Genomic DNA, 23,339 nt, shown 5'->3' on the forward strand with positions numbered 1-23,339 from the left:
TGCCACCATCACCCCACAGTTCCAGGGGTCAGCTTGGACCTTGGGATATGGGCCAAGTGCAGCTGAGGTGATGGAAATGGTCATTGGAGGTGTCCAGTCCAACCCCCCACCACCAACCTGCAGCCTCCAACCTGTCCCAGGGCTGCAGGTCCCTCCAGGGGAAGCAGCTCATCCTGTGTCCAACCTGGAGCCCCTGAGCTAGGGCTGCCACCAAGTTTCCCATCACCTCCCCACCTCCAGCCAGGGCCAAACTGCCCTCTGGGAAGGGGAGGCTGCAGGGAGCTGCTGAAGCATCCGATGGCACCGGGGTGAGCTCAGTTTTGGCACTTTGTCCCCAGGCTTGGGACATCCTACACTGGGGTCCTAGCATGGGTGCTGGACCCCCAGAGCAGCATCCCCGATGCCCAGGGCATCCCCAGACACTGCCCAGAGCTCTGCTTCCCCACTCCAGCTGGAGATGCAACACCCTTCGTTGCTTAGTTGGGCCCAAAGCCCATGAAACTGAGTCCAGGAAAGCGAAGTGGAGCAGAGAGCAGGGGGCTGTGGGAGACAGGATGGGGACACCAGCTCACACCAGTGCTCCAGAATGGCTGGGACTGAGCTGGGCAGGGCTGGACCCTCTCAGCCGCAGGGAATGACAATGGCTTTCCAGCTCAGAGGCTTGGTCCTCATCCCACCGTGGGAAAGGTGGCCCAGAGAAGCTCCTGCCCACTGTCAGGGACAAGGATATGGCTTATACCCCCGAGGGGAGCGGGACAGGGTGGCCTGGTGGGGAGCAGCAGCTCAAGGGGGTGGGGGGCTTTGGTCCCTTCTTGGCCATGGGCTCACAATCACCACCTCCACCTGCATCACAGTGGTGGGACATAGTGGTGGGGATGAAGCTCCCCCATAGACCACCAGCTGCCCTGAAGCTGCTCTGGGTGCTCAGGGCAGAGCTGAGCCCTTGAGGACACGTGGTGGTCTTTGGGGAGGCACCTGGCACCGCTCTGGGGGCTGCCCCCTCCTCACATTTGGAGACCTCTCAGCATAAACCTACCTTGTGGAAGCATCTTGATGTATAGGTTTCAACTGAGCACAGTGGGACACACACAGTGCTGTCCTCAGCCTTGGGGGAGGTGACAGCCACCTGGCAGAGGTGGTGGTGGTGGTCCACACTGCCCTGCCTCACATGCACAGGGAGCAGACCCTCTGGAGCTCCCCATGCAGCAGCACCAAGGGCTCAGCACCCACCACCACCACGCTGACCACAGTGAGACCTCACTGTCCCTGCAGACCTCTCCCCACAAGGAACCAAACCTGGAGCCAGCTGGAGCCACTCAGCCACCCTCAGCCCACACCCCACAGCCCTCGCCGAGCAGAGGGAGGCAGAGCAGGAGCGGGAGGCACCTGTGTCTCCTGCAGAGGATCCTCTCCACCGTGTCCGTGTCCACAGAGCCGTTTGCACCCCGCCAAAGCACAGGGGCTCTGCTCACCTCAGGCTCTCAGGCTCTGCTGTCACCTCTGTGCTGGTGACGTGGCCGCCGGGGAGGGGCCGGGGCGCTGGCAGCTGGACGGGATGGTGGCGGGTGGGCAGAGCTGATGGGACATGCAGCAGGAGGGAGCGATGCTGAAGAACGAAAAGAACCATCCTTGTCTTTAACCTCTTGCCCTGGAAGCTATTGGGACAGTCTGGAAACCCTTTGCACAGCCATCAAAGGGTGTTTTCGGCTTCAACCAGACCAAAAGAAAGGAAAACCAAAGGTTGCAGAACTGAGGTATCGGTAGCTCCGGGGCACTTGGACTGTCCGTGGTGCCACAGCCTCCTATTTGTTCTTCCCAAGAGCTGCATCTACTTCTTCCTCTGGCTTCAGCGAGTGCCACTGGGCGATGGGCCGCCGGGGGTTGGCCAACATGTCAGACCAGTGCCGCAGCTCCGTGCCGGTGGAGTTGCAGCCCGTGAAGATCTTGCCAATGGCTTCGTTCTTCCCCAGCTTGTCGTAGTCCAGCACCGTGATGACCACTTGCACTTTCTAAAAGGTAGAACCTTCCTTTAGAGGCTGGAAGGGCACAATCCCCACGGCTGCTCCATGGCCTCATGCTCCTTGGCAGAGCACCCCAGGGATCCTCTGAGGCTGACCCCAAGGTGGGGCAGGGTCCCCTCTATGCCCATGGCTTCCTCTGCTTCCTCTGCTTCCTTCCTCAAGGAGCCCAGGGCTGCAGAGCCACACGAGAGCTCAAGCTCATCCTGATGTGGTCACCTGAGAATGGTCACCAAGAGCTGGCGTGGGGCTGGGCAAGAGCTGTGGGCTATGGGCATGGGACATTCAAGGGCTTGGGTAGGACATGGAGAGGCAGAGGCACCTACCAATGGTCCAAAATGCCCATAGGACCACTGAGGGGGTCCCTGCTATGCCTGAGGTGAGCACTATGGGAGCAGGAGCAGAGGAAAGCCCCATTTGGGGTTGGAGTTGCATCTCCCAAGGGCATTGCCCAGCCTTCCACCTCTGCTCCTGCACCATCCACTCTCAGCATCAGTCCAGGTAGGGGTTCTGGAGGTATTTCATGAGTGAGCAGATCAGGAGCTTGGCAGGTGCCACTCAGGCTGCTGGGAAGGGACATGGACCCAGGCAGCATTGGGACTTCTCCCACTGCCCCCACCCTACCCACCCCCACAGGGAAGTCATTGGACAAACCTGTATTTGCTCAAAGGGGATCTCAAAGCTGAAGGACTCATTGAAGTAGGGGTTCAGGGTCTTCTTCTTGACTGTGGTCTTCTTCTTCTTCAACCTCTTGCCATTCTGCAGCAGGTGTATCTTCACATAGGGATCTGATGGGGCAGGAGGGTGTATCAGCCCAGGGGACAGCATCAGCCTGGCCCCAGGAGACACCTCAGCCCAGGATGAGATGCATCATGGGGTAAAGAGAGCTCCACGAGGAAAAGGTGCTCTGAGGTTTGTGGGGTGGAAGGAGGATGCCCATGAGCTGACACCCACCTGAGAGACCCCCAACATCCATCTTCTTCAGGTTCTTGGCCTCCAGGATGCAGACAGTGAGTTTCCCAGCTGTGGGCACGTACCGGAGGGAGATGCAGATGTCTCCAAGCTTCTCTGGCTGCCAAGCAGAACAGAGAGCACATCTCAAAGCCTTGCCAGTGCATTGTACCACAGCACTGGGACATGGTCCCACACACAGCTTCCCCCAGACCATGCTCAACCTTTGATGCTGGCAACCCCATGCACCAGCACAAGGGTTTGATCACTTGGGTCTGGGGCAGCCCAGTCCCAGCAGAGCCCTCAAGAAGTTTATGTTCTTTATTTTTCTTATTAAAAAAAAGCTTTTGCATGTGGAAAAAATAAAAACCAGGGGCAGATCCTGCCCAGTGCTCATGGCCAGGACATGCACAGCATTCAGGTGGGACCTCTCAGTGACAGCCATCCTGAGCACCGTGGGACAGCCCAGAAAGCAGAGCTCACCTGAAGGCCAGCCCATATCTCAGCTCCCCTAGGCCGAGGGTTTCATCTGGCTCAGGGCTTTGCAATGGCCCTGCTCTCACCTCCTCCTTCTCACCACTCTGCAAGTCCCTCCACTCCTCGATGGGCTGGCCCAGGTCCACAGTGTTCATGGGCACCTTCACCTCCCCGATGATGTCGTGCTTGGAGAAGCGGTCGAAGTCGTAGATGGCCATCACCAGCGTCTTCCCACCCAGCTCCTGGTAGGGGACCTGCACAAAGAGGGTCACCTGGCTGGAAAGAGGCTCAGAGGAGCCCAAGCCAGGACCATCCACTCCCAGCACTGAGGGTCAACAGGACTGGTACAGTCAGGGGGGAAGATGGGAGTGGGAGACAAGGTCCCATGTGTGGGTAGGAAGGGGCTTGCCTTGAAGGTGAAGGTCTCGTTGAAGGCTGGGTTAAGAGTCTTCTTCTGCACTTTGGTCTCATACTTTTTCTTCTTGTCAGGGAGCAGGAACACCTTGACATACGGGTCTGAGGTGCCTCCCATGTCCAGCGCCGGCAGCTCAGCGGCTTGGAGGATCCCCACTGTCAGCTGGAGAGGGGAAAGGGGTGTCCTCAGCTCATCTCCAGCCCAACGTGGGAAAGGACTCCCCTCTGACCCCTCTGCCACTCAGGGCCAAGAGGGAATCCTTGTAAATACCCTCCCAGGGCAAACCCCAGCCCCCACCTCCTCAGCTGAGCCCCAGCCCCTCCATCACCTGGTTCGCCTGGAAATCGTAGTCCAGTGAGAACTGCAACTTGCCCAGGTTCTCTGGCTCCTTCTCCTCCTCCTCCCCTTCCCCCTCTGTCAGACCTGTCTCGGCATCATCGTCGTCCTGATGTTCCTGCAGCAGCAGCCGAGGTGCCCGGCTCAGCAGGGGGGGCACAGCCCAGCACCCCCTTCCCCACACCACCGACACCTCCAGCACCACGACCCCACTGCCACCTCATCACCCAGGTTCTCCCCAGCAAGGGAAAGGAGACCCCTGTGCTGGGGGGACCAAGCACTGGGAGAGCAGCCCCGGGGTGGCTCCAGCTCTGCCCTCACCCCACAGCTGCCAGGAGCCTCTGGTGCTGGCCCAGATAAGATGGTGAAGGAGCAGCCCCTGGGCACGGGGTCAGCTCCATGGAGGGAGGGTTGGTGCTTGCAGGCAGTGGCTCAAGGCAAGTGACCTACTGCACAGGGTGTAGGGACAACTCGTGCATGGGGAAGCACAACAGCCCCTGCAAGGGCTTAGCAGGGCCATTTCTAGGCTTTATTAGCTTAGTAACAGAGATGCAACCTAGCTCTCCTAAGGCAAAGCCACCCCTCTCCCTGCTTCTCCAAGCCATGCCCATGGGGTGGGAGCTCTGGCTCCTTATCACCTCTCTGCTGTGTCCCCAGGTCCTCCATCCCACCCTGGGTGCAGATGATGGAGAAGGCTCGTGGTGGCACTTACCATGGAGGGCATCCCAGGATGGAGAGGGAACAGGCAGAAGGGGCAGCAGGGAGGGAGGACAGCGAGAGCACCAGGAGGGAAGAGACATGTTACAGAGAGTATTGACACAGGACTCACAGCCAGGTGGGGAATTGGGGTCTGCAGAGCCCAGTTGAGCACCAGGGGACCAGCAGCCCTTGTCCTCCACTGGAGAATCCCACCCCACATCTCCCAGCACCGTGGGGGCACAAAGACAGGCACATATGGTGGAGCAGCTCCACCCAGCACTCATCTCTCCAGCCCTGCCTCCATGCCCATGGTGCCCACGTGGTTCTGAGGAGTAGAAAGAGACACCCAAAATCTCCCACCCCCTCCCTGGATCAGGGTCATTCAGATGTCTGGGATTGCCCCAAGCCCACTGGCACCAAAGCCTCCTTCCTGCTGGGCCCCAGGATGGGGACATGGCCCCAGCTCTGCTCTGTGCACCAGCTCCTGTCTCGTGAGCATTAGCTTCTTGGGGACCCCACACTCGTGGTGTGCTCCCCACACAGCTCAGTGGAATGGGGGTAACTGGGAGGAAGGCAGGGAGACAGGAGGGGTTATATTAACATTTGCTGGTTCAGGTGGAGCATTGGCAGGTCCAAGACAGCTTGAGCTTGGTCCCATCCGAGCCTTCCAGGCCCTGGGAGAGGATAGGGCTGCTTCCTCAGCTCTGGCTACATGCACTGGCCCATCCCAGGATCCTGGTAGCTCCATCTGCCTCAGGTGCCTCAGCACTACTGGAGGGACCATCCTACACCACCAAGCGTAGGACAAAGCCAAGCAGTCCAGAAGGACATCACCTGGTTGCCTGACTTCATGTCCTTCATGTTCATGGCGTTCTTCATGCCTTTACCCTTCTCCTTCTTGTTCTTCTTCTTCTTGCAGCAGCACTTCTTGCAGATGCAGAAGCAGCAGGTGAGGATGAGGAGCCCAGCCACCACTGCGATGGCGATGAGGGCCCAGGGCGGCACTGGGGGCAAAAGCCAGCGCTGGTGTGAGCCCCCACAGCCCCCTCCCAGCTCCAGCCACCCCACGTGCTGCACCAGGACCGGAGAGGTGCTGGGGTCAGGAGAAGGGTAATAACCTGGGAAAGGAGGCAGCTACTTACAGGGGATCTTGTTGAGCTCGTTCATGAACTTGTCCCTCAGCTTGGTGAACATGTCCTCCTTGCTCTCCCCTGGCCCCACGGCCTCGGTGGAGTTCTCCATCGTGGTCACGGGCACCGTGGTGGCTGCGGCCTCTGGGGCCATCATGGACGCTTGCTTGAACGTCATGATGGGTCAGAGGCTTCCTGAAACACAGTGATGTCACCTCAGTGGCCACAGGTCCTCCACTCCTCCTCGTGCCCAGGCTGAGGACAACACCTGCATTGAGAGCAGGGCTACAGCCAAGCACAACCTTCTGCTAGAGGGGCACAGACCCAATGGTGATGAGAGGCTGGACACCTGGATTCTTCACAAGCAATGGGAAGCCCAGTTGAGCCCCAGGTTTCCTGGCCCTTGGGGTCTCCAAAGCCAGCAGGAGCATCACCCAGGGTTGCATCAATGCTGGTGCCAGCTCAGAGCCTCCCAGGGACACCAGAGACACTCCTAGGGGTGAGGTTCACCCAGAAAGGTCCCAGGGGTTGAGGGACAGGGTGTTGAATCCTCAGGACAGATGAGCCAAGTTGGTTTGGACAAAGCCAGCACTTCTTCTGTCAGGCAAGGCCTCAGGCATCAGACACCTGCAGATCCAACACACAGACCTCAGGTATGCAGGGACCAAGGGCTGCTGTGGGGCTCCCAAAACTTGCTCCCAGCACTGGGAGACCTTCCAAGGATGGGAATGGGAGAGAGAAGCCCTCATCCCAGCCCAGTGGGGTCTAAAGCATCCCCCAAGGATGGGAACACCCACCCCATGATTCTGCCAGTGTGGCAGTCCCTCCTGCAAGCAAACCAGGTACAAAGTGCCTCCACAAGACAGTTCCAGCCCCACAGCATCTCCATGATGCAGATCTGCACCCACAGTGCCTCCATGACCCAGCTCTGGACCCAAAGTCCCTTTCTTACTCCAGCAAAAGACAAGTTTGCAAGTGGAGGATCAGAGCAGACAAGAAGTCAACAGAATCAATGGTGCCAGTGTGAGAATCAAAGCAAACAGCTGAGGGGGACCACAGACAACAGAGACAGGAGTTTTTGGGAGCATGTGAGCTCTGCTAAGGGGGAAACCCACTTCCCTGCATCAATCCTCCCTGCTCAGTGAAGCCTCCCTACCCAAAGCACCATTCCCCAGGGCCAGCTGCTCCTCTGTCCTCCCCACAGGCCCATGTCTGTGCTGCACCACTGCAATGCAGTGCTGCTGCTCCACCAACGCTCACCACCCTTTTTTTTCGTTGCTGTTCTTTCCCCTCCTTTTGCAATTTGTCTCTTTTTCCCCTCCTCCTGGCTGTGTGTGAGCTGCCCCTGCTGCTGCTCAGCCACCCCCACCGAGACATTCCCTGTGATTCCTCCAGCACTTCAACTTCCCATCTTGATTCTGCCACTGGTTTGGAGCTTCCCCTGTCCCTCCCCACTGAGACCCCAGTGCCTTAAGGACATAAATAAATAAAGAGGGTTATAAATAACCACTTCTACCTGTCCTCAGCCCAAGAATCAAGTGGTTTAAGGCATTGTTAATGAAGAGGGCTGGGAAGGAGAGTGTGCAGGATGGGAAGGGGTCTCCTCCTGCCCTGCTCACCCCTGGGCATGCCCCTGCTCCTCTCTGGGGAGCAGCACCCATCAGGGCATGCTGATGGGTAAGGCTGGATCACCCTTCAATTTCCAAAGCAGCCAGAGCTCCTGGTTCTGCTGATTTACACCACACACACAAGTAAAGATCCCCCCAGTGCTCCCATTGCTTCAGGACTCAGATGTCCAGCATCAGATAGCGAGGAGACACACCAGGCCAGAGCTTCAGCTCACAGCAATGAGATGGGAGAGCCTAATTAAGGCAAAAAACATGACTTGTCTTCTAATGGTCATTTAATTTAAAGAGAATTCCTGGCAAGGGATGTGCAGGGGCACCAGGAGACCGAGGGCTCAGGGAGAGGAGGGGGAGCTGAAGGGGGAATGCTGCAGGACCCCAGTGCAAAGGGGCTCTGCAACAGCCCATCCCAGCAAACCCCAGCCCTGCTCCCCATCCTCAGCCCCAGAACAAACCCACAGCCACTGCACTGGCAGTGCCAGATCAGCCCCTCAGCCAGCAGCAGCCCAGGCTGGCACAGCAGCTGCTCGGGACCCCCTGCCACACACCTCCCTCCTGATGTATGCTGCTTCTGCTCCTCCAGCCTCAGGCTTTTCAGGGAAAGACATTTATCCCAGGCTGGGAAACAGCAGTTGTCAGCAGCACAGGCCAGGGGGTGTGATGGAGTGAGGATGCTCTGCTAGTGGCAAATGGCATCAGGGGACATGAGCTGCTGGGACATCACCCACGCAGAGACACATTCTCCTGTCACTCCCCGCCATGAGGATGAGCAGGCACCAATGGTTAGACCCCCCTGAGCTCACCAACCCTCACAGCCCACCCAGGGAAACTGAGGCACGGCACAGGGAAGCAGAGAAACCCCTCGAGCAGGGTCAAGCTGCTCTGGTGCAGGGGTGAGCTGCATCATTCCCAGCAGCTGAGCCGTGCCAGACCCGTAACGGTGCTGCTCACCATCTGTGTGGGCTCCAACAGCACCTCTGGATGGGGAGCAGGGCCAGTCTGCACCCCTCCTCCCTCACAAGACACTCTCCACTCCCTGTCTCTCCTCAGCAGCCAGCACTCAGCTCAGCTAATTAAAACTCACCCTGTGCTGAGCCCCGGCCGCAGGCGCTGCCTGGGGAGATGAGCAGCTCGGGGGGAACCAGGCCACAGAGTTACTTGGTTCCTCTAAACACTGGATGAGCTGCCCAGCCAGTGATGAGAGGGTCTCCCACAGCTGCCCCCAGCCCCACACTGCTGCAGGGTCACATCCAGGGTCCCCACTCTCACCCTGATCTGGAGGCTGTGGGGACAGACAGCTCAAAGAGCTCCCACCTCGCTGCCCACGTGCTGGGGTCTGGGCTCCTCACCACGGATTTCCTGGCCCTGAGGAAGAGGATCCAACCCCAGCTTCACAGGGGAGAGCTTGTGTAACAAAACATGAAAGAAAACAAATGGCAGGGCTGGCAGTTGTAGAGCCTGGTGCTCGCCTTTGATAGGGGACCTGCTCTCGTGTGGCAGCGGCTGCCTTATTTACAGTAAAGCCCAGAGACGTCTAGCAGTTAAATGTGGTCCTAAAGGCAGCCTTCATTCATCACTCAGGTACCAGATTAATGGCTTCTGGTGCTCCCAAGTCAAAACCACCAGCTCCTGCTGCTGGAAGGCTGTGCTGAGCTCTGCCAGGGCTCCCACTGGCCTGGCTGTGCCAGATGGACAAAGGTCACTGTGCCTGGGGCTCAGTGTGTGATGAGCTGGAGAGGGGGTGATCCCCTCCTGCCCCTGCTCAGCTCCTGAGCATCTCCCCTGCTGCAGCACCATCCAGCCTGGTGCCTGCCAGGCAGCCAGAGCCCCAGCCCAGCTATCGGGGTCCCCCAAAGCATTGCACCCGCCTGGGGCTGCTCATGGAGCAACCAGCCCAGGGATCCCTCCCCACATGGAGACCACCACTAGAACTCACCAGCACCAAGGTGCCAGGCCAGGCAGCTCTGGGATTTTCTGTGCCATTGCCTCTAAAATGAGGACAGCAGCGACAGCACACGATGCCTGAGCCTGCTGCCACGGGGAGGGGGCTGCACCCTGGCACTCAGAGCCTCACTGGCACCCGTGGATGCTGCTCTCCTCAAGCCCAGTCTTCCCAGGGGGGTCAGGCCATAACTATCCCTCACTGCCAGCATCACTGCAGCCCCAGCACAAAGGAAGGACATGAGGAAGCCAAAACTGGGGCTGGTGCCAAGGCAGCCGCTCTCCACTGAGTGAAGCTGCAGTGAGGTGCCAGCAGTGCCAGGCTCAGAGAGTGCCTTCTCCCCTTCCCACCACAGCTCTTGGCTTTTCACTTTCATCCAGTGCTGCTGCAATGCTTTGGAGACCCCGCAGAAGCAGCAACTTGCTCATTAGCTGGGAAGCAAATGAGATTGCACTGGGGTACTTGCTCATAAAGCCACGGAGCCTGGCACCAGCAGAGGCCAAGGTCCCCATCACCCCAGGCACAGGGGGAGCAGCCTGTGGCATCTCCAGCCTGAGCATGGTGGCACGAGTACAGTCCCATGCTGAGGAGGGGACAGGCCACCCAGATCCTTCCTGGTGCTGCAGGCACCATTCCCCCTCAGTACTTCAGCCAGAGCATTGCAGAACAGGCCACCATTGTACCCATGGGAAAGGCACCTGCAGAGCATGGTCCCTGGAGGTGTGGGGACACAGCAGAGCACTGGTGGGCACAGGCAGCCCACTCTCAGTGCACACAGCTCCAAATGGCCAAAAAAGCCTCCCAAACAAAAGGGGATGGGTGATACCTGCACCCAGCCCACTCCCTGGCACCAGGAACCCTGTAGCAGCATTGCCTTGCTCTGCCAGTGAGACCAGCACAGCTAAATAGGGCAACAGAAGGCGAGGGGCTGAGCTATTCCAGCACTTGGGAAGTACCACATGGCTGAGGGCACACGAATGCTGCCTTCCTGGGTTGGCACAGCTCTGCCTGCAGCGCTGCCCTGCTGCCAGAACTCTCCAGCAAAGGCCTCGTGCAAGAGTGATGGCTCCTGATCGATACTTAGGCAGGAAAAAAAAGACTCCAGACAAGCTCCTGGGGAAGAGCCAGGAGCTGCTCCAGGAGAGAGATGAGATCAGGCAGGTTTATCTGAGATGGGAGGCTGGGGAGAACACACCCTGTCCTGCTCCTGAGCTGGATGAGCAGGCATGAGCCACGAGGCGCCATCTCCAGGGGTGAGGCTCCATGGGGCTGCAGCACCCAGCAGGATCTCCCAAGCACCCAGCAGAGTACCAGGTGGTGATGGGCTGGTGTCAGAAATCCAGAAAGTCGCCTCCCAGGCCTGGGAAGCCCCCAGCAACGCCCAACCTTCAGCATCTACCTCCTCCCTGTCAGCCAGGGCTCAATCTCCAGGGACTTGCTGCCTCCTGGCTGCTTGCCCAGCTCCAAGGCACAGAGAGCCCCGAGGCCAAGCACAGCCCCACAGTCCCCAGGGCCACCCCCTCTGCTGGCATTTGGGGTGAGAAACGGCACAGTGGAGGCACAATGATGATGGCATCAGCTGGGACACAGCACCGTGTCAGCACCAAGGTGAGGACACCAGGAACTCACTCCTGTGAATAAACTTTGTGCAGACAAAGGCAGAGTGAGAGCCACGAGCCCAACCTGGGCAACGGGCACAGGCTCCCAACACCACGGCATGGCCCTCTGCTCTTCCCCAGCCCCTCTGAGCTGCACCCTGTGTTGCTCCAGGTGTTTTGGGGGCAGAAGCACAGATGTACATACCTCTGGGGTTGCACTGAGGAGCTGCTTCCCAAGGAAGGCTCCTTTCCCCCAGAACAACCCACTGAGCTCAGCTGCCTGGGGAGCTGCGAAGCACCCCAGCTCCTGCTGTGCAGCACTCACTGCCACGCCAGAGCCAGCAGCCACTTCCAAGGGTTCCCCCACGGCCAGAGCCACCAGACTGGGAGGGTCCCTGTCGGGCTCTCAGAGCACAAACCAGCAGCTGAGCCTGGCACAGCCCCACCGCAGTCCATTGCGGCACAAGGCAGCGGCTGCGCCAGGCTGCTGGCAGCGACGCAGGGCTGGTGCGTGGGCAGCAGCGGGTGCTCGCCGCTGCCTTCACCCCGGGCACTAACCCAGCTCTTCTGAGGCTTCAGTCCCAGGAGGAATCCCTGAAACTCCCCCAGGAGCAAAGCAAGGCAGCGCTAGAATGCTGCAGGGCATCCATGTGTGTGGAAGCCCGTGGATACAACTGACACTGGGGGTTGTTTTCCCTCTTGAATCCCCAGCTCGAGGCCGGTGGGAGCAGCAGCGCTGCCTCGGGGATGCCGGTCCCTGCAGCCCTCAGGCACAGGGTGTCCCCAGGGACATCCCATGTTCTGCAGGAGGAAGGCAGGAGGCATCTCCCCCCGGTGTGCCATGATGATGCTGAGCAGTTTGGAGGCTGGTCCCAGCTCACGGTGGGTTTTGGTAGAATCCCCGTGAGGCACCGCAGGTCTCACAGGTGACAAGGGACATCTCAGTCCATGCCAGCACTGCCTTAGCATCGGCTGCTGGGTCAACTCTGCCAACCCCAAACCAGCCTGGCTTATCTCAGGCATCCTCACTGTCTGCTGACACCCTCACCCAACCCCATGGCTTCAGCCCAGCCTCACAGCAGGGAACAACCCCCTAGGTCACCTCCAGCTCAGCGTGGGCTCAGGGGCTGGAGGTGCCCAAGCACAGTCCGTATCCCCTGGGGATGAGCCAGCACAGAGCCCACATCTGCTGCACCTTTACAGAGCTGGGAAGAGAAAAAGAGCAGAAACCACCGTGGATTCATTAAACCACACCAGCTTTCCTCAAGCTGCATGACATGAGGGATGCCCCAAAAGCAGCAGAAGCCCTTTCCAGGCAGGTGGGGCTGCAGATGCCCAACTGCCAGCGGTCAGCAGCGATGGGTTTGGTGCAGTCGGACAATTGCATGTGCTGGGAGAGCAGGACAGGGGTCCAGACAGCAGCAGTTTGGCACTGCCACACACTGCCAGAGCCAGCTGCAGTTGCCTCCTTCCCAAAGCCCCAGCAGAGGGGCTGCAGCACCGGCAGAGCCAGCCCAGGCTGACAGGGAGCTCTGGCAGCTCCAGATCCCCCTCCCCCAGGCACTGGAGCAGATTCAGGTCTGTGCCAGCACACAGGGAGCAGTGGAGGGGGTGGTCTCAGCCCTGAGCTCAGCAGTGTGGTGTGGGACACCAGATTCCACCCCCTAGGGCTGGCAGGGACGGGCCAGCACCAGCACAGGGCCAGCACCCTCCCCAGCTGCAGGATGACCCTGGGTTGGGGCATCTCAGATTCCAGCCACACGCTGCCTAATTCACGGTTTAATTAATAAATGGGGAATTATGGTGAGTTCATCCAATACTTTGGGAGGCGTGATGTTATCAAAATCCCATTACTGACGAAGAGAGGCATGAAGAGCAAAATTAGCTTTGGCATCTGAACCACTTCAGTCGATGTGATAACACAATTATTAGGGCTAATAATCAAAGAGCAATTTGGGGAAGGTGGGCTCCGGTGGGAGCTGAGCTGAGGGCAGCCACAGCCCAGCACAGGAGTGTGCTGGGGAGCAGCTGGGTTTGCACCTCAGGGAGGGGAAAGGCTGACCACAGCCAAGGGCAAAAGCATTTCACCAGACTGCACTTTACCAGTGGCTCCAAATGTTGGCCCAGGCAAAGGGCCAGCGGGCTGAGGAGGAGCACAGGCACAGGCTGAGCTGCACTGCCAGGGGTAGGCATGAAAAAAAAGGTATGATTGGAAACCCAGCAGGTGCTGGGTCCCATCTAGTTGCTTCAAGCATCGATCCCGCTGGAGGACAGCATGGCTGCCAGCTCCCAGGCTCCTGCACAGCCCAGCAAAGGAGAAACTCAAGCCATAATCAGGAGCTGCAGTCATCCGGCTCCTGGAGCTGGGGCTTTGCCAAAACCGTGGTGAGTTGGTGGAAGGGCCTGCTCCCACCCCTCAGGGAGCAAGCAGGAGTCCCAGTTCGCTTCAGTGGCTTTTACCTCAAGCCCAGTGAACATCCCTGGGGCTCAGGGCACAGGAGGCAGCTCCCCAGGGAGCAGCCGACAGCAAATGCTGCCACTGCACCATCCCTCATGCCTGGTGGGCACAGCTTCGTGCAGGGAGAAAGGCAGCTGACATGCAAACCTCCTTCCCAACCATACATGTGAGGATATATGCACATATACATATTTCTATATAAAAGGATATATTTGTATACATTCACACATCCTCCCCCCTGACCTGGCTCTGGGCAGTGCTGGGCTGCAGAGGGGTGCAGAGCCAGAGCTGCTGAGGGCAATGCAGTGTGGCTGCTGCTGCCTCACTGCTGCTGCTGTTGCCAGGTTAAGGGGTGGCAAGGGATGTGTCCTTGCCCGGCAGAATCGAGGGCACTGGGGCTTCAGGCCGGCTCCCAGCAAACAGGGCACTGGCACTCACTATGGGGGGCTGGGAGAGCCAGGCTGGGTGCTGGGTGATTGTGCAAGGTCAGATCTCTTTCTGCACTTCAACCAAATGCAAGAAGGGGACAGGGAATTGCTCTGAGAGGGCTTGTTGGGGGCAATAGGGTCTTTTCCTGGACTGAGCTCCTCCTGAGCAGCAGAGGTGACATCTGAGGCCACAACTGGCCTCAATGACCTTGGGTGCATCACCTCCCTGGCTCCCCACACTCCTCCAGCACACAGATCACCACAAGCCACATTCCTTCCCATCAAGACCCTACGTCCAAAAGCACCCAAGTGCAGCAAAGGCACAGAGCACTGGTCACCTCACAGGTGCCCTGGGGCTCTGGTAGCACCCAGCCCAGGCGCTGCGCTAAGGAGGAATAATGCAGCAGGCAGGAGACGACTCCTGCCGGCAGCTGCGCTCCCGTGCAGCACACACAGAGTGACATCGCTGCAGCAGCACCTCAGCACACAGCAAACCACAGCCTGCACTCCAGGACTGAAGTTTTTGCTGCTGCAGAGGAGCAGGAGAGGAGTCCTTCAGCACCCTGTGGCTGCCACAGCACAGGGAGACTTTGCTGCTGGACACCCTGCAGCGGGTGACACTCTGCAGCGGGTGACACTCTGCAGCCCCAGCCACTCTCACCTGGGAGACAGGGTTGAGCTGTGCCAAGGAGTGCCCAGTGCAGAGGGACACACAGAGGCACTGGTATAGCTGGGGACTGCAAAGCCATGTGTGACACAGACCTGTGTCCTCCCCCCCTTTCCTGTGCCACAGTCACCTTGTGGCATTACCTGTCCCCTGTACAATTTGCAGAGCTTGCAGTTTTGGGATTGCTCCTGCCTGCCCCTATTTAAAAGTAGGCTGCAGGGAAGCAGCGAGGTGCTGGGCACAGTGGTGTGTGCAAAGGCTGCAGCACCCTGATGCTGAGGTTCCCGGGGCTGGGCTGAGCCCCTCACCGTCGCTGCACCCCGACAGCCCACAGCGAGCGCGGGAAGTGAAGGAGGATCACGGAGTTTGCTGCAACCGCGGCAGGGAAATTCAGTCCAGCAAAGGGACTGGCTCTGCTGGCTCCCGGCCAGGCCGCTACGGAGAAGCCACCGGTGCTGCGGGGCCTGCAGCCGCCCACGGACGAGCCACGTCGCTCCCACGGGTTTCCAGCACCGGGGCGCGTTCCCCGCACTGCACCGGGGCCAGCCCCGGCGCCCCCTCCCTCGGCCGCCCACCGAGCCAGAACCCCAGGGGCACCCGCGCTGGGACACACGTAGGGATGCGGAGCTGGAGCATCCCTGGACACCCAGAGGGCACCTTTGACCCAGCGGCACAGCCTCGCACCCCGCGGATGGTCCTGCATCCCCGGGGGTCCCGCACGCCCGGGGAGGTCTCACGCTCTCATGGAAGTCCCGCGTCTTCGGGGGGAGGTCCCACGCCCTCGGGTGGGGGTTCCCACGCCCCTAGGTGCCCCCTCCCAGCTCCGCAGCCCCCTGCACCAGCGGCTGCACCCACCTCTATCCCACCGGGCTCCGTCCCCCGCCGCTGTCGGGCTGCAGCACCGCACGGGCAGCCCGGGGGGCGCCCGGCACCGCGGGTAACCGGGAACCATCCCCCGGGGAAGGGACCCCGCAGAAAGTGCCGTTCCACCGGGACACGGCAGTGGAGGCGGGGGAGTCGCTACCGCCGCGGACCATCTTACCTGGAGCGGCGGCTCCGGGACGGGTTGTGCGGGAGCGCGGGCAGCCCCGTCCCGCAGAGTCCGCACCGCTGCGGCACCGCTGAGAAACTTCTGCGGGAGCGCGGGCGGGACGCGCGGCCGGGGCGGGGGGGGTGGGATGGAGGAGCTGGGGAGGGGGGGAGGGCGGTGCGGGGATGGGGAGGGGAAGGAGGGGGGTGGGCGGCGGGACCGGCGCGCGCGCTGCGGCAGCCCCGGCCCCTCCGGGCTCGCGTGCGGCGGCTCCGCGAGGCCACGCCCCTCGCGAGGAGACCACGCCCCCTGCCACGCCCCGCGCGTGAGGCCACGCCCCCGACACGCCCCCCGCGCGCGCGGGATGCCCCCTGGCGGTCACACCGCACCCCTCACCGTTCCCCCCCAAACCTCCCCTTCAGCGCCCCTCTCACCGGTGCCCTTGCGCAGGGCTCCCGCGTCCCTGCCGCCTGGGGATGGGGGGCACGGGGAGGGGGTGGGACCCCCCCGTGGGGGTGGGACCCCCCATCCAAAGCCATCCAGGGAACCCGGCTTTAAATCTGGGGCTAAACCAGACAGAAAAGTCTGATGAGCTTTGCGATGGCGGCTCGTTCCCCATTCCCAGCTGGGACCTCAAGTGCGGGAGGAGACCCCCCGGGGTACCGCGGGCTCACCCCAAACCCACCCCCCCGCAGCCGCGGATTCCTCCCCATGCCCCCGCACTCCGTCGGTGCCGCAGCCAGGACAGCGCAGCCCCGCCGGGACGTGACGGGCGGCTCCGCACCGACCCCCCGCGGGACCCTGGTGCGGGGATGGGGAGCACACCCGCTGCCCGGCTCCCCCAAACCCGCCGGTAACGAACTTGGGTGACCCCGCTCTCCGGAGCGGAACGCGCAGCCGAAGGGGAGAGCCCTCTCCTGGCCTGGCGCTCGCCACTGCAGCCTCTTACAACTCATCGCCAGCCTGTGATTAATTAAAGGCTCCCGCAGCATCTGTCCTCACTCCAGCAGCGCTTTACAGAGCGGAAAACGGCTTTTGAGCCACTCCAGGGAGGGGCGGGATCTCCCTTCTCTTCAGATGGTGCCTGCAGCCCCATCCTCACCCCTGCACCCTGCTGCAGGGCACAGCACCGCGTTCCCATGAGTGTCCCCCCAGGCTGGGGATGTGGGGAGGCATCAGTCAATGGGGAGCAGCCCTGGCAAGTTGAAAGGGACACAGGGGGATGCCCATCCGTCCCAAGCCCCCCACTGCTCCCCTGCACCCTCCAGCCCCTCTCACCTCTCTGCTAGTGGGATCTCCCTACTCCCAGCACTTCACCAGGATGTCAAACCACAAGCGTCTCCACACACTCCAGACTCAGCAGGATCTTGTGAGAGGGGTCCCTGACCACCAAACCCACTCGCAGCATCTCACACAACAGCCCAAACCTCAAACCAGGAGCATTTCTACAAAGCCTCCTCTCCATGGGTTTTGCAGGAGGGTGACTGCTGCGCACTAAGGGGTAGAGATGCAGAGGATGAGCACAACTGTCCACACACACACAAACACACAAAGGGACAAGCCCACGGTCACTCAGACACAGGAGCAGCAGCCCAGGCCAGGCAGTACAGGAGACAACTTTATTGAATCCAATGGTGTTAGACAGACGACCGAGAAGAGACATGCCGGGTGGTGCGGGCAGCGTGGGCAGCAGGAGCCGACTTGGTGCAGGGCTGGATTTGTTTTCTGTCTTTGTTTTCCTTATTTCTGTAGTATCCTCAAGCCTTTTCCTGGCTTCCTCTTATACTTCTTTGAAAACTTCTTTTCAAGTAAAAACAACTGATGACGGAAAGAGTCCAGATGGTGTTTGTTCCCTATGATTGTTCCCGCAGCTATGTACAACGTGGGGTCGGGTCTCAACATCAGGTATAAAATGGAGCGAGTTTACAAACTTGGGAGGATGCAAAGGAGAAAGCAAAGACAGACAGGCGAGAGCAGTAGAAATCTGGACCAAAATCTTAAAGAGAAATTTAAAAAGTGCTATAAAACCCCTGGGCAGGAATATTCATGCAGTTAAGAAACACAAAACCCAGTCAGTCACACAGATCATCTAAAACGGGGGTTTGTCCAGTTTGTCTTTTATTTAATTAAAAAAAGGTCGTTTGGTTTTAATAGAAAAAAGCTAAAATTGTAAAGTTCAGGCCACCTGGCAGCAGCAGCTCGAGGGGACAGGAGGGGGAGGTGTTGGTGTCTCCCCGCTCCGGCCCCACGGGAGGGCTCCGGGTGCTCCCCGGGGCCACGGGCACCTTTGAGGACAAGCAGCACCTGTGGAGGTGGCAGGCACCTTTGGGGCTGCAAGCAGCTTTGGGGGGGACAGGCATCTTTGGGGGTGACAGGCACCCTTGGGTGTTTGGGGATGAGCTAGTGCAATCCTTGTGCCCATCCTCTGGGGCCAGAGGGGCTCAGCCCCCGGCAGCCCTGGGAGACGCTGGGTGCCCAGAGCCCCACACACAGCCGTCCTGTCTGGGGACAGGGTGCTCGGTGAAAACAGGAGGAACCCCTCCGGGCCAGTCCCTCCTGCTGGGTAACCCCATGAGCACCATCACCTCCCTGCCCCTCGTGCACCAGCCCTGAGCACACCTGCAGCACTGCCCTCTCCCTGCCCTGGGGGACTCTCCTGTGCCACTTGCCCCCCTCACAGCCCGGCTGAGGGTTCAGGGCAGCCCTGAGCCGGGGGAGGATGGGGCAAAGCTGGAGGCAGGAGGCTGGGGGATGCCCAGCAGTGTGACCTCAAGCGAGAGGGGCATGGGGACAGTTTGGTCAACTTTTTGGTGGCTACTTGTGTCAGGCCCAGCCAAGGCTGCCGTGTAAAGCGAGAGGGGTGACTCCTCAGGGCACCCCAAAGGTGCATCATCCCCTTTCCTGCCCCGGGCATCGGAGCCCCAGGGAGGGCGAGAGGAGCTGAGGGGGCAGCCGGGTGCCCACCGCCAGCCTCGAGCAGCTGCTGAGACGGTGTCTTGTACAATCAGAAAAGAAGTCAGCACAGCACAGTTATCACAGAGTACAAAAAAACAAAAGGAAAGAGGCGCAGGGCCGGGCCCCACCAGCTCACAGGGCCTCCCACTACAGATCTATTTACAGCGAGTCCTCAGCCGACGGCGGCAACACAAAGAGAAGGCGACGGGAAAGCCCTGGCGCCCAGGCCAGCGTGGGCAGGGACAGCCCTGCACCCAGGGGCCGGCCCGGGCGGCGGGGACGCGGCGGGGAGGCTGTTGGACGGACAGAGCAGTGAGCACCAGCGGCCGGGCCGTGCAGGCAGCGGGGACAGAGGAGAGCACCGAGGGCAGAGGCGGCGGCTGCACGGCCGGCCTGCGCAGGGGATGCCCGTGGTGGAGGGCTGTGGGGGTCCCTGAAGGTCACAACGGCCACGGTGCCAGGAAGGGGGGCAGATGCCAAGTCCCCAGTCTGGCAGGGCTCAGCCGACCAGACCCTGGGGCCACCTCTTCTCCTCGAGGCTCGCCAGGGTCCTGTCCTGCCGGGTCCCCAGCGCCCAGCTGGGTCAGGGAGGGAGGTGCTGATGGGCAAGCGAGGGGTGCTGGGAGCAGCAGCCCCAGCCTGGCCATACTAACCCCTGCCAGCACCTTTGTCCCAGCCCAGCCAAGCCAGCTTTGGGGACAGGCCAAGGACATAGCAGCGGGAGCTGGCAGTGCCAGTGCCAGCCCCTTCCCGCATGGCCGGGGATTAAGGCACCTCGGCAGCACCGGGGCTGATCCCGTCCGTGCCAGGAGCCTCGCCCGTGACACCGCAGGGCAGGGCCCAGAGGACACGTGGCAGGCTGAGATGACCCCAGAGCACTGACACGGGCACAGCGCGATGCTGCCCGGCCCTGGGGCGCAGGAAGGCACAGGACCACGGGGAGCCCCTGGCACGGGGACCCCCCCAGGCACAATCCACCTCCCCACAGCCCCAGGGGGACGTGGGGCAGGTTGTGCCCTCCAGCACCGAGGGGCTGGGGCAGGCAGCTGGCAGGGAGGGGATGCCCCGTGGCACCATGACCTAAGGGGAAACCCTGGCCCGGGGCCAGCCTTGGCCTTGTGCTTTTGGGGAGGGGGGGGCAGCAGACAAGCAGCTGCTCTGGGAGCATCCCGCTGCTGCCCACTGCCACGTCCCATCTCAGCCAAGCTGTGAGGCCCCAGGAGGTGGGTTCAGGGACTGGAGATTGTCCAGTGAGCACCAGTTTCGTAACAGAGGTCGTTTGAGTGGTGGAACCAACAGCTGCAAAAGAAACCAAAGGGAGCTGCTTACAGGGAAGTGATGGGCACTGGGCCACGGGCTCCAGGCCGGGAGAGAGGAGAACCAGAACAAAAAAAGGGACCAAAGTAAAGTCTGGACTCGGCCAAAGGAAAATGTGAGAGGAGGGGAAACAAAATAAAACAACCAAAGCAGGGTTTATTGGGCTGTCCTGGTCGCAGAGGCTGCCATGCAGGCCAAACGGGGAAGGCAGAGGAGAGCAGCGAGAGCCGCGCTCCTCGGCCAGCGCTCCCCCAGCAGCAGCTCCCCAGCGCCCGCCCTCGGCTGTGCCTGGCTGGGGCAGAGGGAGCTGGAGACCCTCGTGCCCACGCTCTCGTCCTGCAGCCACACGCTGCCCCTGAGCCCCCCAGCTCCTCCGGCCCAGGCGGCTCCCGCGGGGTCCCTGCCCCACGCAGGGGCCTTCCTGCGGCTCCTGGGAGGGGGAGCTCAGCCACATCGGTCGCCCTGGCCCCAAGGCCCGAGAGTTTGCAATAGAGACAGAAAATACCAAGAAGAGAAACCAGGATTCTCCTACCCCCAAGGTCGGGAGGGGAGACGGCAGCTCGTGCTCTCCCACAGACGAGCTGAGCTTCCCCACGCTCTGCCGGGACACGCCAGAGCCCCGGCGGCCTCCGCTCGCTCGCCAGCCCTGCGCTCCGGGATGCCAAAGGGGAAGGAGAGCGGCGGCCGCGGCAGCTCCCCTGCGCCCGGGCCGGCACGTCCAGGCCTCACAGAGTCGACTGCAGGTTGGGATCCACCATGGTCTCTCGGTCTGGAGACTCGATGTAGTTGGCGGCTTCCTGGAGCTTCAGCAGCATGGCCATCTGCGGGGAGAGGGGCATTGCACCAAGGCTGAGGGTGGGGAGAGGGCAGTGGATGCCCTCCTTGCCCTCCCACACAACTCAGCCACCCCAAGAGCTCCTCAGAGGCCAAAGCAAAGCCTGCAAGTGCTACAAAATCCCTCCCTGTCGCCAGGATCTGGCCTTGGGCACAGCTGGGATGCCCAAGGCTGAGCACGCTGAAGCCGTGCTGGGGGGACAGGCCCTGGCACATCATCTGTGGCAGCCTGCTGCCTGCCAGCAGCCTCTCTGGGTGACACATAGGGACACACTGTGCCAGCCACAGCCTGTGTGTGGCTCTGTGTGTGCACACACCGTGTCTGTTCGCTGGCACATCTGCCAGGGCCACCACCCCGCACCCACCACCCTTCCCATGAGTGCCAAAACGTCTCTGCATCCCCAAATCAGGCTTTTTTACACTGAAAAGAGGATTGAGAAGGTGAAGCTCCACCTTGCTCTGCCCTCCCCACCAGCACTGCCCAGCCCAGCTCCCGGTGCCCGGCGCAGCGGGGCCATACCAGGGGGTCCGCGTCCAGGGAGCTGGGGGTTGTGTCTTTGACGCGCTCCTCGGGAGGAGAAACGATGCTGTGGGGCCCGATGGTGGGTGGGGGCAAGTGGTACAGCTTGGATTGGTCCTGCTGTGCTGATGGCCAGGGCAGGGTGTCCCGCACCCACTCCACGGGGTCCTCCCAGGCTGCCTTCTGCCCGTGGACCTGCAGACGGGGAGTGAACATCAGCCGCTGCTTTAGCATGTGCCAGAGCTGGTGACAGGGCAGCACGAGCCCCGTTGTGCTATGGGGACAGTGCACATCCCACTGCAGTCCCAGGGCAGGGCAGGGACCGACAGAGGTGCCATCTGTGCCCAAAATCCCAGCAGCCCCCCTCCCCATCAGATTGCTGCATTGGCATGGCCCCCAGTACCACAGGCTCGCATTCCCACGTGCCAGGCAGCTCTGAGTACCTTGAGCCCATCTTTTGCCCCCTCCTGCAGGTAAGGGATGATGGAGTTGTTCCACAGGTCGATGAACCAGGTCCGGAAATCCTCAATTCCAATGGGGCAGGAGAGGAAGAAGCAGGGACCTGGCAGCAGGAAGACAGAGAGTGAAAATGGGAACTGGGTGCCCCTACTCTAGGGATGATGACTCCAGCAGCTCCCTGGGCCTGACAACCAATGTCTGACAACCCTGTCAGCAAAGAAATTCCTCCTCACATCCAGCCTGAACCTCCCCTGGTGCAACTCGAGGCTGCTTGGGAAAGCACAGCTCTGCAGGACCCCCAAGGAGGGGTCTGGCCCAGTCCCTGGGGACTCCCAGCAGCACCAGGTAGAAGAGAGAGGTGTGTGGCGAGGCCGTACCGATGAGGAAGTCAGAGGTGCTGTGTTTCTCCAGGAAGGTGTGCAAGTGGTACCAGAGCTTGGGCACCCAGTCCAGCACACGCAGCAGCTCCTCCTTGTTGGCATTGACGTCGGTGTCTGACTCCAGCAGCTTCCGCCGCAGGTAGCGCACCAGGAAGCCATTGGCTGGCTCCACGTTGTTTGAGAAGGTCAGCATCCTGGGGAGAAGACCTGGGTGGTCAGGGCTGGGTCACCACACAAGCTGCCCTGTTCCCCAGCACCCTCAGGAGACCTGTAATGTGCCCAGGGGTCCTTATGGGATGGCAGGGATAGGCCTAAGGTTCGGTCCTTATCAGGATCCCCAGCCACAGGATGTGTCCCCAGGACTGCAGGGCTGACAGCCTCTGCCCCCAACAACTCCACAGGGACAGTCCGGGGATGTACAACTCCCACCTGAAGCTGAGATGGAGGCCGTGGTTTGGGGTCATCTTCACAGGCTGGTTGGTGGTCCCAATGATGTAGGGGCTGAGTGAGTGACAGAGAGAGACAGGATCCATGAGAAAAAGCCCCCTGCACCCCCCTGCCGCGGGGCAGAGCTGATGTGAGCACAGCAGACACACGCAGCCGTGCAGCCTCCTCTGCAGGGGTGTCTGTGCCAGCAGCAGCTCTCACCATTTGTGGTACTTGCAGGTGAGGGCGCCGTTGACGAGCTCGCTGATGGAACCAGCCTCGCTCAGGTCATCCAGCAGGATCACCAGCGGCACATCAGCCGTGCCCGTCTCACGGTCGATCTGGTTGGCCAAGTTGGAGAGGTACAGCTGCAGGTCCTGCAAGGAACGGGCTGGGCGTCACACGTGGGGCCACAGTGCAGCTACTGGTGGGGAACACAGCACCTGGGCCCAAAAGAGGCACTTCTGGCTGCTCTGAGCCCCTACAGAATCATTTCAGCTGGAAGGGACCTCTAAGTTCAAGTCCAGCCTTTGTCCCAGTCCCATCAGCCCAATGCCCTCAGTGCAACATCCACCCAGCTCTGAAACCCCCCCAGGGACGGGAACTCCAGCAGCTCCCTGGGCAGCCCCTTCCAATGCCTGACAGCCCTGGCACCAAAGAGATTCCTCCTCACA

At 60.9% G+C, this 23,339-nt stretch overlaps 2 protein-coding genes across 2 annotated transcripts in view; both read right to left on the bottom strand.

Moving 5' to 3' along the window:
• Nucleotides 1-1,629: 1,629 nt before the first annotated feature.
• Nucleotides 1,630-15,875, bottom strand: SYT2 (synaptotagmin 2). Its single transcript, XM_062013605.1, has 9 exons — nt 15,787-15,875; nt 6,039-6,221; nt 5,731-5,900; nt 4,190-4,315; nt 3,856-4,023; nt 3,533-3,700; nt 2,973-3,090; nt 2,673-2,806; nt 1,630-2,009 (listed from the first exon to the last, which is right to left on the bottom strand). The coding sequence occupies exons 2-9, from the start codon at nt 6,202-6,204 to the stop codon at nt 1,803-1,805; spliced, it is 1,257 nt and encodes a 418-aa protein (XP_061869589.1). The 5' UTR covers nt 6,205-6,221; nt 15,787-15,875; the 3' UTR covers nt 1,630-1,802.
• Nucleotides 15,876-17,379: 1,504 nt separating this feature from the next.
• Nucleotides 17,380-23,339, bottom strand: part of NAV1 (neuron navigator 1) — a 65,516-nt gene continuing 59,556 nt past the window's right edge. The window contains 6 exon segments of the mRNA XM_062013386.1: nt 17,380-20,867; nt 21,401-21,595; nt 21,844-21,962; nt 22,237-22,433; nt 22,669-22,740; nt 22,888-23,042. Of these exon segments, the coding sequence (XP_061869370.1) occupies nt 20,772-20,867; nt 21,401-21,595; nt 21,844-21,962; nt 22,237-22,433; nt 22,669-22,740; nt 22,888-23,042 (834 nt within the window). The 3' untranslated portion in view covers nt 17,380-20,771.

This window comes from Colius striatus, chromosome 22 (assembly GCF_028858725.1).
Source record: "Colius striatus isolate bColStr4 chromosome 22, bColStr4.1.hap1, whole genome shotgun sequence".
In the NCBI taxonomy this organism is placed as follows: Eukaryota; Metazoa; Chordata; class Aves; order Coliiformes; family Coliidae; genus Colius; species Colius striatus.

What these genes read in the sequence shown, in the direction of transcription:
- SYT2 (XM_062013605.1), bottom strand. Translation starts at nt 6,204, where the DNA reads ATGACGTTCAAGCAAGCGTCCATGATGGCCCCAGAGGCCGCAGCCACC. An exon ending in AGAGTGGTGAGAAGGAGGAG is followed by an intron (nt 3,091 to 3,532) that starts GTGAGAGCAGGG and finishes TCTGCTTGGCAG; the next exon opens with CCAGAGAAGCTTGGAGACAT. An exon ending in GGATGTTGGGGGTCTCTCAG is followed by an intron (nt 2,807 to 2,972) that starts GTGGGTGTCAGC and finishes CTGCCCCATCAG; the next exon opens with ATCCCTATGTGAAGATACAC.